At 32.2% G+C, this 15,227-nt stretch overlaps 1 protein-coding gene across 1 annotated transcript; it reads right to left on the reverse strand.

The window, feature by feature from the left end:
- Window positions 1–3,702: 3,702 nt before the first annotated feature.
- Window positions 3,703–4,716, reverse strand: LOC130848655 (olfactory receptor 5T2-like). The gene has a single exon (XM_057727080.1). The coding sequence runs from the start codon at window positions 4,651–4,653 to the stop codon at window positions 3,703–3,705; it is 951 nt and encodes a 316-aa protein (XP_057583063.1). The 5' UTR covers window positions 4,654–4,716.
- Window positions 4,717–15,227: the final 10,511 nt, after the last annotated feature.

Here is a 15,227-nt window from a genome sequence, read left to right on the forward strand (position 1 = left end):
AGCTATAGTCAAGATTTTTTCCCCTGAAATGAAAGGAGAATTGAAATTTCCTATTGAAAGCACATAATGTGCTCTTAGTTAACAAAGAATGATCAGTATTAAATTTTTATTAAAGTTAACATTTCTTTATACAGAAACAGACCAAAAGATCTTGTTGCTTTTAAGGGCTAGAAAAATACCCATAAGATGCTTTTCAACCATACTTCATGGCAGGATAAAATGGGAACAAGGACAGAACAAAATACATATATGGACATGATTAAAGGTACTCCAAATGAACTTCACCTAGGTACTAATCCAATACTTCTCAGTAGGAAATTAAGAGAGAGCGCCTAAAAAAATAGGCACAACAGGGATAATACAGCAGGAATTTTTAACACTAAGTATACTCTTAAAATACAAAAATATTCTAAAGGTAAACAACAGCACAGGAGTTAGTGAAGACAGATCACAAAAAAAAAAAAATTACGTGTTTTTGTGTGTATGACTGTGTATATATGCCTCCACAAGACTGTGTGTGTATGATGCATGTTTGTAACATGAACATTATGTCAAAATTAAACCAAATATGTGTTTACCAAATAGTAATTGTAAAGGCACCTAACATGACATTACAATGAAAAGACTTTCAGTATGCTTTTTTTTAAGCTAAATATATGATAAATTGGTTCAGAAAGTTAAGAATAAAAGTATGCATATACATTTAGGCAATACATGTTCACAGAAACCACTGGTTGTGATTTTAATGTAAAAACACAAAGCGGGACAGATGATCAAAATAAAAAAGAATAGTTATGATGAATTTTTTTAATGAGGTTTTCTTGAGATATAGTGACATACAATATACTGCATATATCTAAAGTTTACAAATTGATTATTTCTTATTAGTAATGTATATATGTGCAGATGGATTTTAATTTACAAATAGTAATGTAGCAACAGATGTCTAATACAGTGAACTTCTAATACAGGGAATGCAAAGAGAAATACACAGATTATACCAACATTAGCAAAACATCATACACCTCTATTTTTAAAAGTTTAGTCAAGCTAACATTGAAGAGGACATAAATGTTTAAGGTAGTCATTCAATATGATTATTTTTATAGATAAGTATGTATTAAGCTTTGACCACAAATAAGAGAGTATTCACTTTCTTTTCAAATACACTTGCAATATTTATAAAAACTGCCATATAACAGTGAAAACGATGATCTGGATTGAACATATTTAAAAGTTTCATTCGGTTTAGAAATGAGTGTTAAATAAAAAACACAAACTATCCCCTTTAGGCATTTAAAAATAATCTACTAAGGGGGCTTCCTAGGTGGTGCAGTGGTTAAGAATCCGCCTGCCAATGCAGAGGTCACGGGTTCGATCCCAGCTCCAGGAAGATCCCACATGCCGTGGAGGAACTAAGCCCGTGTGCCAAAAAAAAAAAAAAAAAAAAAAATCTACTAAGCTACTCCCAAGGCATAGAGAAAGAAGAAAATATGACATATTTAATATGCTAGGAAAATATGATATATTAAAAGTATGGGATGTCACTGACACAGGGTACATTGGAAATTCTATATCAAATTCAGAAATCTAGAAAAGAATAGAAAATAGACTAACAGAAGAAAAAAATTTAAAGGAATAATAAACTAGAAATTCTAAACAATAACTAATTTTGACACAGGAAATGCTGTCTCTGCTTTACATTGTTCCTTAATTTAAGTAAGTAAATCCATTTTCATAGTTTCCAACCAATGATATTCAGTCATTAAGGAAATAATATAGAGGAACAATATTTATCAGACCTTGTTCTAGACTCTAGAAAATAGATTAGACAATAAATCAAATATAAATTAAAATGATAATATATAAAATAATGCAAAATGCAGTGGTTGCCCTTAATAAACAAGAAATATGAGGAGATGGAAAGGTGGTAAATCTCATTATTATAACATATATAATGAGACCTTACTAAGAAAAAACATTTAAAGGAGGAAATAATGTGATTGGCATTGGGGAGAATCTTCCAAACACGAGAAGAGAAAGGCAGAAAAATTGTGGGGGAAATATGTTTCGATAAGAAATGCCCTGTGTTTATAGTGCTGAGATGTTACTAAATGTAATAATCCCACTTTAGGGAAATATTCTTAGATTTTACTCTATGTTCTAAGGGGACTTCTTGGTTGAAATCAGATGAATTTTCACAATATACAAATAGACAGAAAAATAATAATAGAGGAAAGAAAAAAGAAGGAAGGAAGGAAAGAAAGAAGGGAGGATGGAACACCAGTGCCATTAAAAACTGACCTTAAGGGCACAGGTCCTTACAATAAAAATGAGGAGTATTGGAAGCCAGGCCAAAGATGAGCATGTAGGGATGTGTTCCTGTGCCTTGGTTTTGGGCCTGGGCACAGAGGAATGGAGGCATCTACAAGGGCATCACAGAGTGGGAGGGGTCAAAGGAAAACAGAGCAAACCTGAGTCCACACCAGGCCTGCAGGGAAACCTATAAAGAAGCATGAGGGCTTAGTTCAGAAAGATCCAGATCTGAGAGCCAGGGGTAACTACCCCTTTCAGTTGTGCTCATGTTTCTCCTTCCTGAGTTTAAATATGATCCTGATAAATGCCAATGCCTAGTCTCTGTGCTCTCTGAGGGTTTATAAAATGTATTTAATGTACCTGCTCTGGATGAAATAATAAAAGGGGAGAAATAAACTCTCACAAATAGCATGGTTGTGACAACAGGAAATGGAACACATATCTGTGACCCCTGATTCACAAGCTGGGATTAGACTGCTGCCAATACATAGATCTAAGGGTGGAGAAGAGTGCTTTGAACTGGAGTCCAATACCAATATCTCCATGAAAAGTGGTGTGTGAGCCTGTCAACTGTAGTTTTACTATCAATTAGGTGGTATCTGCTCAACCTTGTCAGATATTATTATAAAGTTACTTGCAATTGCAACTTGGGATTCTATGCAATTTGAGTTGTATTAAGATGAAAGTTAATACTATAAATTTTAAAGATTTCATGCATGTGTGACTCTGGGTGTGTGTAAATAAACATATAAAATTTACCAATATTCCTATGTTGAAATCCTAACCCCTTTACACAGAATGTGACTGTATGTATAGATGATTACTGTGAAAGTAATTAAGTTAAAATGAGTATTTTAGGAGCCCTAGTCCTAATCCAATATGACAGGTATATTTAAAACCAAAAGACATTAGGACACAGACACACAGAGAGAAAAGAATACATGAAGACACAGAGGCAAGACTGCCATCTACAAGCCAAGGATAAAGTCCTCAGAAGAAATCAACCTGACTTCAAGTTGATCTGAGACATCTAGATTCTAGAAGAGTAAGAAATAAATTTCAGTATTTAAGACACTAGCCTGTGGTATTTTGTTGTGGCAGCACTGAGACTACTACAATCAATATCAGCATATATATATGAATATATGTGTACATATATGTATGTGTGTGTATCTAAAAGTGAGGTAAGAAGCAAATGGATGACACATATTTTCTGCATGTATGGAAACTGCACAGGTGGAGGTATGATTTGGATCTTTATATAATATCCGAAAAGAATAGAAATACACTACTACATTTTAATATTATTGAATTTCATAATATATTATCATAACTTCTTGATATGGAGACAATGAACAACATTCTTCATTTGTTTCAATTTAATGGTTAGTGTGAAAAATATAGTTTATTAATGTATCGATTTTTCCCAAACACTCTCTTCATCGCCGCTTTGACATCTTTATTTCGCAAACTGTAAATGATGGGGTTCAGCATGGGAATCACAATGCTGTAAAATGTTGACACGATCATGTCATGGTCCAAAGCATAGCTGGAGCTTGGTCTCACGTACATGAAGAGGATGGTTCCATGGTAAACTGACACTCCAGTTAAGTGAGAGCCACATGTAGAAAAGACTTTCCTTCTTCCTTCAGCAGAATGCATCCTCAGGATGGCCAACACAATGAAGCCATAGGAGATCAGGACAATCAGGATAGTGACTGTCTCAATAGAGCCCACAAAGTAGAAGAGTAGAAGCTGGTTTGTGTGAGTGTCAGAGCAAGAAATAGCGAGGAGGGAAGGGATGTCACAGAAGACATGTCTAATTTCATTGGATGCACAGAAGGATAGGCTAAATGTGGCCACTGTGTGTACAGAAGCATGCAAGATGCCACCAACATAGGAAGCAATGATGAGGGACACATAGACTCTGGGTGGCATGCTAACTGAATACAGGAGAGGGTTGTAGATGGTTATATAGCAATCATATGCCATTGCAGCCAGGAGAAAGCATTCTGTGGTTCCAAATGTGACAGCAAGGAACATCTGGGTTGCACATCCAAAGAATGAAATGACTTTATTTTTTGATGTGAAATCTACTAACATATTTGGGATAATTACTGAGGAAACACTGGCATCCACACATGACAATACACTCAGAAAATAGTACATGGGGTTGTGCAGCAAGGAATCCCTAGTGACCAACACTATCAGTCCTAAATTTCCCATCAGAGTCAACAAGTATATTGCTAGAAACAGGAAGAATAAGAAGATCTGCAGTTCAATCTTGTCTGTGAAGCCCTTCAGTACGAATTTAGTGACTTCAGTGACATTCTTCATGTTGACGCTTCATGGGACAAACTTAAAGATATTCATAAAATCATGGTTCATATTGTTATGACAAAATGAGCAGTGTTGTGACTTAGGGAATGTGAACTCTTCTCATATTTCTTTCTTGGAAATGCATGGTTTCCCATCAGCAGTTGCAGAGACAGCGACAAGACGGTGGGTCAAATGTTGATGCCAATTACTACAGAATCAAATGGAAGATTTGTGTTTCATTCACTGGCTCAAGTCACATTATTTCTAAGAACTGCCAAGTCAAATGATTAATTTACTACTGAATTCTATACATTGTTTTCCTATTAAGTAACATTAAAACACAAAGTGAACAGCAAAAAATTCCTTTGTAATTATCACATTAATATTTGTCTCAAAAATACAATACAAGTTAGTGTGTAAAATGTGTTAATAAAACTAAATATTTATAGTTACTGTAAATCTAGAATGTATTGAGTAAGGTTTATTTCAGAGACTAATCACCTACCGAACTGTAGCATTTTGAGGGAGTCTCTCTAAAATTTTTCCCGCTCAGCTTTTTCTGAAAAGAGTGAATCAAGATTTTTTTTAATGTGATGGGCCAAGATGGGTTATAAAATTTTATGATAGCACATGTTTACTTCAATTTGTTTTCCAAATATCTTGCATTATATTTTCATTTTTGAGTGACTATTTGGTCTTTCATACTGTTTTTGGAAATCTAAATTTTTGATAATCTATGTGTTTTTGTACTCTTTCAAAATTCTGTGGTGAAAATGGGACAATTATAAGAAAAAATAGGAAAAATGATTTTTCACTCATAGTATAAATTTGATCATATATTATTGAATTTTTATTCAGTGAAAGAATAGCTATGTAACTATTATCCAATTGTGAATTAAAGCTCATACAATCAGTAATTAAAAATATAAAAATAACAAAAACAATCTTTGTGCCTAGACATAAACAGTATTTAAGAGCAAAAAAATAGCAAGTAATTAAAGTCAGAAGGCATAAAAAAAATCTTTCTGGCATAGTCTCAAGGTTGCTCAAAATAGGAGTCAAAGTTGTATTATTAGCCCACATTATAACACCAGTGGAAGAATAGATTTTCTTCAAGGTATTTATTTTGCTGTTTATACGTCTACCCATGGAAAATTTGAATCAGTTTTGGGGTCACCTACTCTGCTGCAAATAATATTCTGTGCATTATTTAAATTCATAATGCAAGTCAGTCTCCAGTTTCAATACGTTACCATGAATCCCATCAGTGACAGTAAGGGCCATTGGATTAGAAATTGTGATAGAAGGAGAAGAAAGCACATATCAACAATCTTCTTGAAAAAAAAAACAAAAACAAAAACAAAACAAAGTCAGAATTTACCTAGAAGAAAACTTTTCCATAGAATTACTGAAAAGATCAAAGGCAGAGAAAACAAGAAATATTCCTGTGAGGCATCAGAGAAGGCAAAATTTGTGTTGAATATTATGTATGCTTTTAAATATATCATCTCATTAAAAAATAGTGAATTTATTAGAAAATACCCAAATAAATATTTGCTTATTTTAAAAATGTCAGGCAGATGGATGTCATTAACCTTAACCAAAGAACATTTCTGAAAAAAAGTTTAGGTAGATGAGGTAAAAACAGAAATGAAAGAAAAAAAAAAAAAAAAAACTTGGATGAATATGATGAGATCAATCTATTTGTTAATGCAGTTGTGAGGCCTAAGAAAAGTTCAACCCCAATATAATTGTTGCCATCAGATCAAAGATATACCTGGTACAATAAGAATTGCATAAGATTTGATATCTGAAAGTATGTGCTCCTCACCTGCTCCATAATTAAATGCCATGTATGATATTAGGCTTTGACTCCAAAGTTTACTCCTCTTTCAAATAACAATAAATTTAAATGATAAAACAGACACAATAATGCACAGTCAGACAGATTATTTAATATGTGAAACTACACATTTAAAGCAATTTCCTTCAAATATACCAATTTTTGTTATAAACTTAAGATACCTATATAATTGAAATTTTGCTGTCACGTATTTATTTGTTAAAAGTAGCAAATATTAGGTGACAATACTAGCATTATAACTAAATCTTTGAAAAACATAGCTGATCAGAGCCTTAAACTAGATATTTTCATTTTTAGCTACACGTAAAATATTTATTTTGTTATTATTAATGTGCAGTTCACATTTTTCTATAAGACTAAACACAATGAATTGCATTTTGAATATTGTTTTCCCTCCGTGCACACTTTCTGTGTCTGGATTAGAGAATGGTTAATTTTGTGAATTGTATTATCTGTTAATATAAAAACAAAACACAACAACACACAAATCACTGCAATCTCACTTGCCATTTGCAAGTTACTTTGTTTTGGGTAAATAGGATAATGAAAAATTACAATGTTATACTAAGAGAAGTATATCAGAAGGAGAAAGACAAATATATGATATCTCTTATAGGCTGAATCTAAAATATGAATTTATGTATGAAATGAACCTATGTATGAAACAGACACAGACTCACAGACATAGAGAACAGACTTGTGGTTGCAAAGGCAGAGGGGGTGGGGGAGAAATGGAGTGGGAGTTTGGGATTAGCAGATGCAAATTATTATATATAGGATGGATACACACCAAGGTCCTACTGTATAGCACAGGGAACCAGATTCAATATCCTGTAATAAACCAAAATGGAAAGAATATGAAAAATAATATATATTGTGTATATAACTGAATTGCTTTGCTGCACAGCAGGAATGAACACAACATTGGAAACCAATTTACTTCAGTAAAATAAATTTTACAAAAATACAATGTTAAACACTCCAGTTAAATTTCTCTTAAAGTTGTTATTTCTCTTAGATGGATATGACTAAATCAATATTAGTATATATTTAAAGACCTCAAAATTATAAAGAGAAAAATACTATGATTCTTGAAGAATTTAATAATATAAGATCAACCTTTACAATTAATGCAAAGTCACTTCCAAACATATAACTTTAGTACAAGTTAGAACACTCCAGATATCTTGGGCTTAATATTGAAACACTAAATTTGCAAAGGAGGAGAGAGATATGTCATTTATTGAGCTGCAGGAATAGACTTTAGCACACATGACTTTATTCACCTTTATAGCATTCCTCACAGCTGATAAGTTCTAGAGCCAAGGTTCAAGCCCAGATCTCTTTCCTTGTCCGTGTGCTTTTTCACCATTTTTCACTGCCTCTTATTATAACATGACTTCATTCTGCAATTGACTTTCCTGCTCACCTTCCCATCTTCATTGAAATAGAACAGAACATGGTCTTTGATGTATTTGGATATTTTTTAAGCTGTTAAAAGTAGAGAAATACTATGAAATAAGTAGTAATCTGAAGTGGCTTCTACATTATATAACATGCAAAATAAATATAAAAGAATTATTGATTATTTTCCACATATCAAAACATAAGCCCCCAGGTACTTGAATAGGTCAAAATATTTCCTAATTTTTTTTACTTTGACAGGTCTCTCTTCTTCTATAAGCAAAATGAAAACATACAATCTATTGGGAATATGCTCATTAATTCTACAAATAAATTCAATATTTTCTCTTTTGGTTTTGTTGTATTCCAGGAAGGATTATTTTTCAATTTTTAGACAAAAATTGCATAAATCAGATGTGATGATTGCATTCTATTCACCAATGCAATAGGCAACAAATAAAGGGCCTGGGAATTTTATAACATATTTGACCTCGATATTTTACAGCCCACCTCCTAAAATATTCTTTCAAGGATCTTAAAGTTCCTCCTACCTGTGGAACACCAAATGCAAGCTGAAGTACACTATAAATATGGTTCATTTAGATCACATATACCCACTTACTCAGCTGTTGAGAAAACCCACAGGGGATGCCCCTAGGGGAATATGCCCCAATTATCTTCTGGTTCAGAATAGCAACATGATGGTTTAGTCAATAATAAAAAAGTAAATGGTTCTGGAATAATGTACTACATGTTGATATTTATAAAATGAATAAAGTTTGAGATAAGATATCTCAAATATGAGACACTCATACTACACTCTGACACTGGATTAGCACTGGTTCTTTGAGAACCAATGTCCTCGTCCTGTCAATATGACATTTTATATAAAAGTAAATACGGTAAACTGTAACAATGTAGCCACACAATATATTTCTTGCAGAATCTAGCAGATGGGTTTATAGTCAATCACATTCATTCATGTTTACTCTCTTTAAATCACAAAGTGTGGTGGTTTAAATGAATAAAGTATATATTTTGAGCTTACTGTAAGGTTATTATCAAGGTAAGAGAAAAGAAAATAAATGAATGAAATGCCATGGAAATGTGGAGACATCAAAAGTTTAAAACTGTAGGATTTTAGGAGTTGTAATTCTGTGAATCATGAATATTAATCTAGAGTTTACTCAGATTAAATAAAACATATCTATTATACACACATACTATAAACACACACGCACACACCCAGGTGTGCAGGCGTACATGCCCAGGGCTAAAACAGAGAAATTTAACATTGGTTGACAAAGGCAATCTAGCAGAATTTATATTTGTTTTCAGTTTTTCAGATGCTCCCAACCCTTCCCCAGGCTCCACCAGAGTGTCACAAAGGGACTGTGAGAGACCAGTACAGTGTTAGGTGTCACTGAGGGTCTCGGAAATAAGCAGCACACACTCCCTTTGAAAAGGACAGGGCTTCACAGAGAAGAAGGGGATACTGAGAAAAGTATCAGTTCAGTAAGGTGGACACACTGGGAAGGAAAGTCTCAACAGGGAGGGACTTCTGGAAGATGCAGGACTCAGAAAGTACTGTTATAGCAACATGTAGTGTCTAAAGTGCAAATAATTCTTTGGAATGCAAAATCTGTTTAGATATTAGGAACAATAGATAGAAAGTATTATTGAATCAAACTTAGCTTTGAGAGTTAAAGTAACTATACAATAACATTGTTAGGCCTTCAAAAAATATGAGAGTGATTCCTTAAGCTGTAAACTACTACCTTGATGTGCCCCCAATTTCATGTGTACCTCCTTCTGAGAGTCAAAATGCCATCCTATTTATACATTGAAGGAACAAAGAGATTACTGTTGAATTCCATATAAGGATATTTAAATTAAAAAAAGTAAGAAATAAAAAAATCACATCCCAAATACTACTAAAATCAGAACATAAAAGAAAGCAAAAAAGTACTTTAAAATCAATATTGTCTTAGATATATTATAAAACAAACTTGTAAAATGACTGAGTGCCAAGGAAATCAAATGAGATAACTAGACATTAGGAAGATGGGAAAAGATGATTCTGAGAGTTCAAAATAATAAACCAAAAATTAGAAATAAAATGAAAATTCAGAAATCAAGAGTAATTTAGACAAATGCAAGAGTATGTAGTCACTATTGAAAGCATATTTAAGAAAGAGAAGATAGATGTGGAATAAAACTGATTTCAAGTAAAGGAAAAAATCAATGTGATATAAATTCACACAGCTAAAGTTATTAAAGTACAATTTTCATAATGATTAAAACATGACTCATAGAAATATAAAATTAACACATAGCAATAATTTATAACCACTCACTAATGGGTGTATCAGTAAAATCACAGACTGATAGAAAGAGCATTGAAATAACAGGGGTTTATAGAGTTCATTAGAAAAATAATAATAAAATGAGTTTTTGACTTATTTTTATTTTATTAAAGAAAATATAAAGAAAAGACCATATATGCATATCATAGTGTACAGCTTGAAGAATTTTTGCTAACTGAATGTAACTGTAAGTGAGACCAAATCTAAGAAGTAGAACACTGGGAGCACCTAAGCAGCCTGCCTGATTCTGTTTTCTAGTGTCTATCTCCCCTACCAGGATAACCCTATTCTGAAGCAAAGATTAACTTAAGATATGTTTATGTATATATACATATATTGGGTTATTGATTTTAATATAAATTCAGAAAAATCTACCATTTCTAGGTATCAGTTATATGGATTTTAATAGACATATACATTTTTGTAGCCACAGTCATTATACAGAACATTTCTATGGTCTTAAAAAATGTCCCCACCTACCATTTTGTAATCAGTTACCTCAATTTCCCCCTCAGTTCTGTCAAGAACATATGTGTCATATGTGTCAGATGTGTTCTTCATTGTTACAATTTCACCTTACCTAGAATGTTTTTGAGTCCGGCTTCTTCCACTAGTAGGATCTGAGATTCATCATTGTACTTGAATAATTCAGTGTATGATCCTATTAAATGCTGAGTGGTATTCTGTTGTGAAGATGTACCACAGTTAGCTTATCCATTCAGTAGCTGATGGACATTTGTGTTATTTCCAGCTTTAGAATATAGTGAATACACCTGCTGTAAATATTGGTTCACTGGTCTTTGTGTAGACATGTTTCCTTTATCTTGGATAAATAACACAGAGTGAGATTGCTGGGGGTGTTGCACCACTTTGCTTCCCTACCAAGAATGGATGAGAGTTCCAGTTCCTCTGCATCACTGTGAGCACTTTGCATCACCATTAATTATTATATTTTAAATATTCTAGCCATTCTAATAGGTGTTATGAGATCACACTGTGGATTTACTCTATTTCCCAAACCACAAATGGTGACAAACATTATATTTTATGCACTAAGTTGCTACCTATGAATCTTCTCTGGTGAAATATCTGCTCAAATTTAGCCCATGTTTGTTGTTTATCTTCCTTTTTGTTTGCATATTGTTGAATTTTTAGAGTATTTTACGTATTCTAGATTCATGTTCTTCTTTGAACAGCTGTTTAGCAAATGTTTTGTATAACTGTGTGGTTTGCTCATTCTCTCAACAGGTCTTTCACAAAGCAAATTTTAAATGTGATAAAGTACAATTTATCATTTTCCCCCTATGGTTTATGAGTTTTGTGTATTATACAAAAGTTTGTATCATCCTATATTTTATCTATAAATGTTATTATAGTAGGTTTTATATTAAGGCCTAAGACTTACTTTGAGAAAACTTTTATATATGATGCAAAGAATGTCATATCGCTTTTTTTGTGACATGATGTTATTCTACATATTCAGTGTTATTAAAAAATTACTATCCTTCCTTCATAGATTTTCCTTAGAAACTTTGTTAAAAAATTGATTGACTATATTGTGTGACTATTGATTAAGACTCTGTCCTTTTCCATTGATCTAGATGTCTAACTTTTCACCCATACCACACTCTCTTGATTATTTTAGTTTTGTGGAAAATCTTGAATTCAGATTATGCAAATCTTACTTTACTCTTCTTTTTCAAAATTGTCCTGAATCCCTTAGTTTCTCTGTCTTTTTTTCTTTTGTAAGTTGTAGAAGTGTCCTGTCAATTTTTGTAGAAATGGGTGTTTATTTTTAATTAGGGTTGCATTGAATATATAGATCATTTGGGATTACAATTAATTAATAGGTCTTTTGTTCACAATTAGGCTATCAGTATCATCCTTCTTTCTTTCCTCCCCTCCTTATTTCTGCTTTCCTTCTATCTGTCTTTTAAAAATCAGATTCCAGAGTCATAATTCCCTATCAACTAATTTAGAGTCTCTGGGTGTCAGTTTAAGCATCAATGTATTTTTCACAATTTTTTTGTCAAATTTCTTTAAGTACATAGATTAGTACTAGTCTATAGATTAATATCAATATAAAGAGTCCTCAAGATAAGATGCTACACAACTCAGATTTTAATCTTTGTCTTTTACAGATCTCTAATGTTCTATTACATAGAATAGCAGTTATCTATATACGCTCCCATTTCTGCTGTTAATACTTTCTATTCATCTATTTATATCTTATTTCCTCTATTAGCTACTCAATGAATTTTAAAATATTTTTCATGCTACTTAGAAGAGTAGCATCTTTAAAGCCAAATGAGTATTGCAATCTTTATTAAATGATTATGAATTCTACCACAGCTTATGCTTTCATATTATTTCCTTATGTACAGTTTTATAGGATCTTGAGAGAAGTAAATAGGTTATATTCCCAAGAAGACGAAACTGGATTTCAGAGAATATAAGGTACCTACACAATGGCACACAGCTTTCTAGCTTCAAAGCTAGGACTACATCCTGTATCATTAAATTTCTTTTCTAGTCCTATGCATATTCTCTTTCCACTGAAAGATCATTTTGTACCAGAGGCCAAAGTGCATTCATGTAGTCATTTTTATCATGTAGTTCATTGCTCCAGGTCCATTCTCTTGTTTACCATGGAGAAAATCCCCTTGTTACTTTCTGGTCCCAGAGGAGAATTAGAGTGTTTTCTCCTGGGGCATCCCCAGAGATGTCAAGAAGAGCTTGAGAATCTGGTATAAGAGTCCAAACATTTAGTATCCATACCACACCTTAACTAAATGAGCAGTTAATTTCCACAGGTAAGAGAAAAGGTTTACATCACTTAAAAATACATCAGAAGTTATAACCTTGAATCTCAAACTAAATTATAAGCCCTAGTGTGTAAATTTGAGATAGAAATTTCTAGTTAACTCACAGTTGAATAAAAAATAAATAAGAGAATTCCAGAAAATAGAACAGGGAAGACAGGAAAGACTCTTCACATGTTTAGGGAAATAGATTTGTAAGTTAGAAATTTTATTTAATTTCCTTGATGGAAGGTAACTTAAGTCAGAGTAAGTAGTGGAAATAAGTGATTATATTTCAAATTCAGAAAAAAATATTAAATTGAGAGAAAATTAACTGTCAACTGAGTATTGATTATATGACATTTGGAGATCAAATTTTTTTTCCCTGTAGAAGGATATAAATGAATTTTAAATTTATTTTACTAGTTGGCTAATTGATCTAGAAGCCACTACAGAGTTTTTTGTTTGTTTGCTTTTATTGTTTTGTTTTCCTTTGTTTTGTTTAATATAATGGTTTACTTAATCTTGTGGCTTTATAAAAGAGTTAAAATACATGAGGACGTTATATTGTTTTCAAGGCATAATATTTCCAGAACTATGGCATATCAGTGAGTCTGTTGTATGGTCAGGTGGAAGCAGCTTAAAGTTTGGAGACAGGGAAACCTAGACTTGAATCCTGGATCTGCTAGTAACTGATTGTGTGATCTTGACCAAGTTATAGGTCATGTTGTTCTCAGTTTTCTTATCTATAAAACGATGCTGAATTAGTTTGCAGTTTACTATGTATATTACATAAGACAATGTATGCTAAGTTGTAGTTAGTACTCTTCTCCTGGATATATGGTATTTTGTTTTCTGACTTCATGAGGGTTAAAGAACTGATTTAATTTTAGTTTTCCAGAATGACGTTTCATTAATAATTTGAGATCTCTATTTTTATCTTTGTAGCTTCTATCTCTTAAAGTGAAATTAGTAAGACATGAAACAATCAGCTCCAATTTCCTTAAATATTAGTTGACAAGAATGCCTGTATGAAGGGCATCTTCAATGGGTAGATAAACCTTATACTTTTTTTAACTATTATTCCTCCAATTCCTTACAGTGAAGTAGACAATTAATTATTCTATTAGAACATAATTTGTACTAAAATATACCTTCATTTATAAACTGCTATCTTGCAGTACATAGAAAATCAGAGTAGATAGTTGTGCAAAAATTATTATGGGCAAAGCCACCAGGGGAATGTAAGCAAACACACTATTATTTTACTGTAATGCCCAAAGTCAGAATGTAATAAGAGAAATGTATTTGTACATTAATACCATAGATTACCATATAAAAATACCATATAATATTGAAATTCTCTGGGTTTAATTTCCTGAGAATGGTATTTTAATTTATCTTAATATCATATAAAAAACATATATATCTAAAAGAAGCAAAACTTAGTTTCTTGTTTGGTGCCGATTCGTTGCTCAATGCTTTGATGAAAAAGTGATAATTAATTCCCTATTTATATTTTGTGTGTAAATAGAATGTAGAAATCATATTTCACATGTATGCATCTTTCATGTATAATGAAAACATTTTGATTTTATAAAACATGTTTTAGTGTATTTCATAAATAATCACTTTAAAATCACAATGTGTCCATGTAGTTGAACAAGACATGCAACAAAATTTTGGTCAGTCTTAGTTATTTTTTGGGTTGAAGCATAAGGCTGCTCTTCCAAGGTCACACAAGGTGCTAAATCTGAGGTTTTAATATAAGGTTTTAGAGTCCAAATACAATGTTCTTCATCTTCCACAATTGTGCTACCTCAGACACATCTGTTAAATAAAGGTTAGAATCGTAGTAAAAGTAAAATTTCCCTTGTGTATGATAGTCAAAATGTATTTTATGATGACTGCCTTTAGAAGACTACTTATTTACATAATTTTAAAAGTTATTTGCATATTTTATTTGTTTTCTTTTTTTTAATTTTTTTATCAGCCTATAGTTGATTTACAATGTGTTAATTTCAGGTGTACAGCAAAGTGAATCAGTTATACATATATATATATATCCACTCTTCTTTAGATTCTTTAGGTCATTACAGAGTATTGAGTAGAGTTCCTTGTGCTATACAGTAGGTCCTTATTAGTTATCTATTTTAT

The sequence above is a fragment of the Hippopotamus amphibius genome, chromosome 3 (genome assembly GCF_030028045.1).
Source record: "Hippopotamus amphibius kiboko isolate mHipAmp2 chromosome 3, mHipAmp2.hap2, whole genome shotgun sequence".
Lineage (NCBI taxonomy): Eukaryota > Metazoa > Chordata > Mammalia > Artiodactyla > Hippopotamidae > Hippopotamus > Hippopotamus amphibius.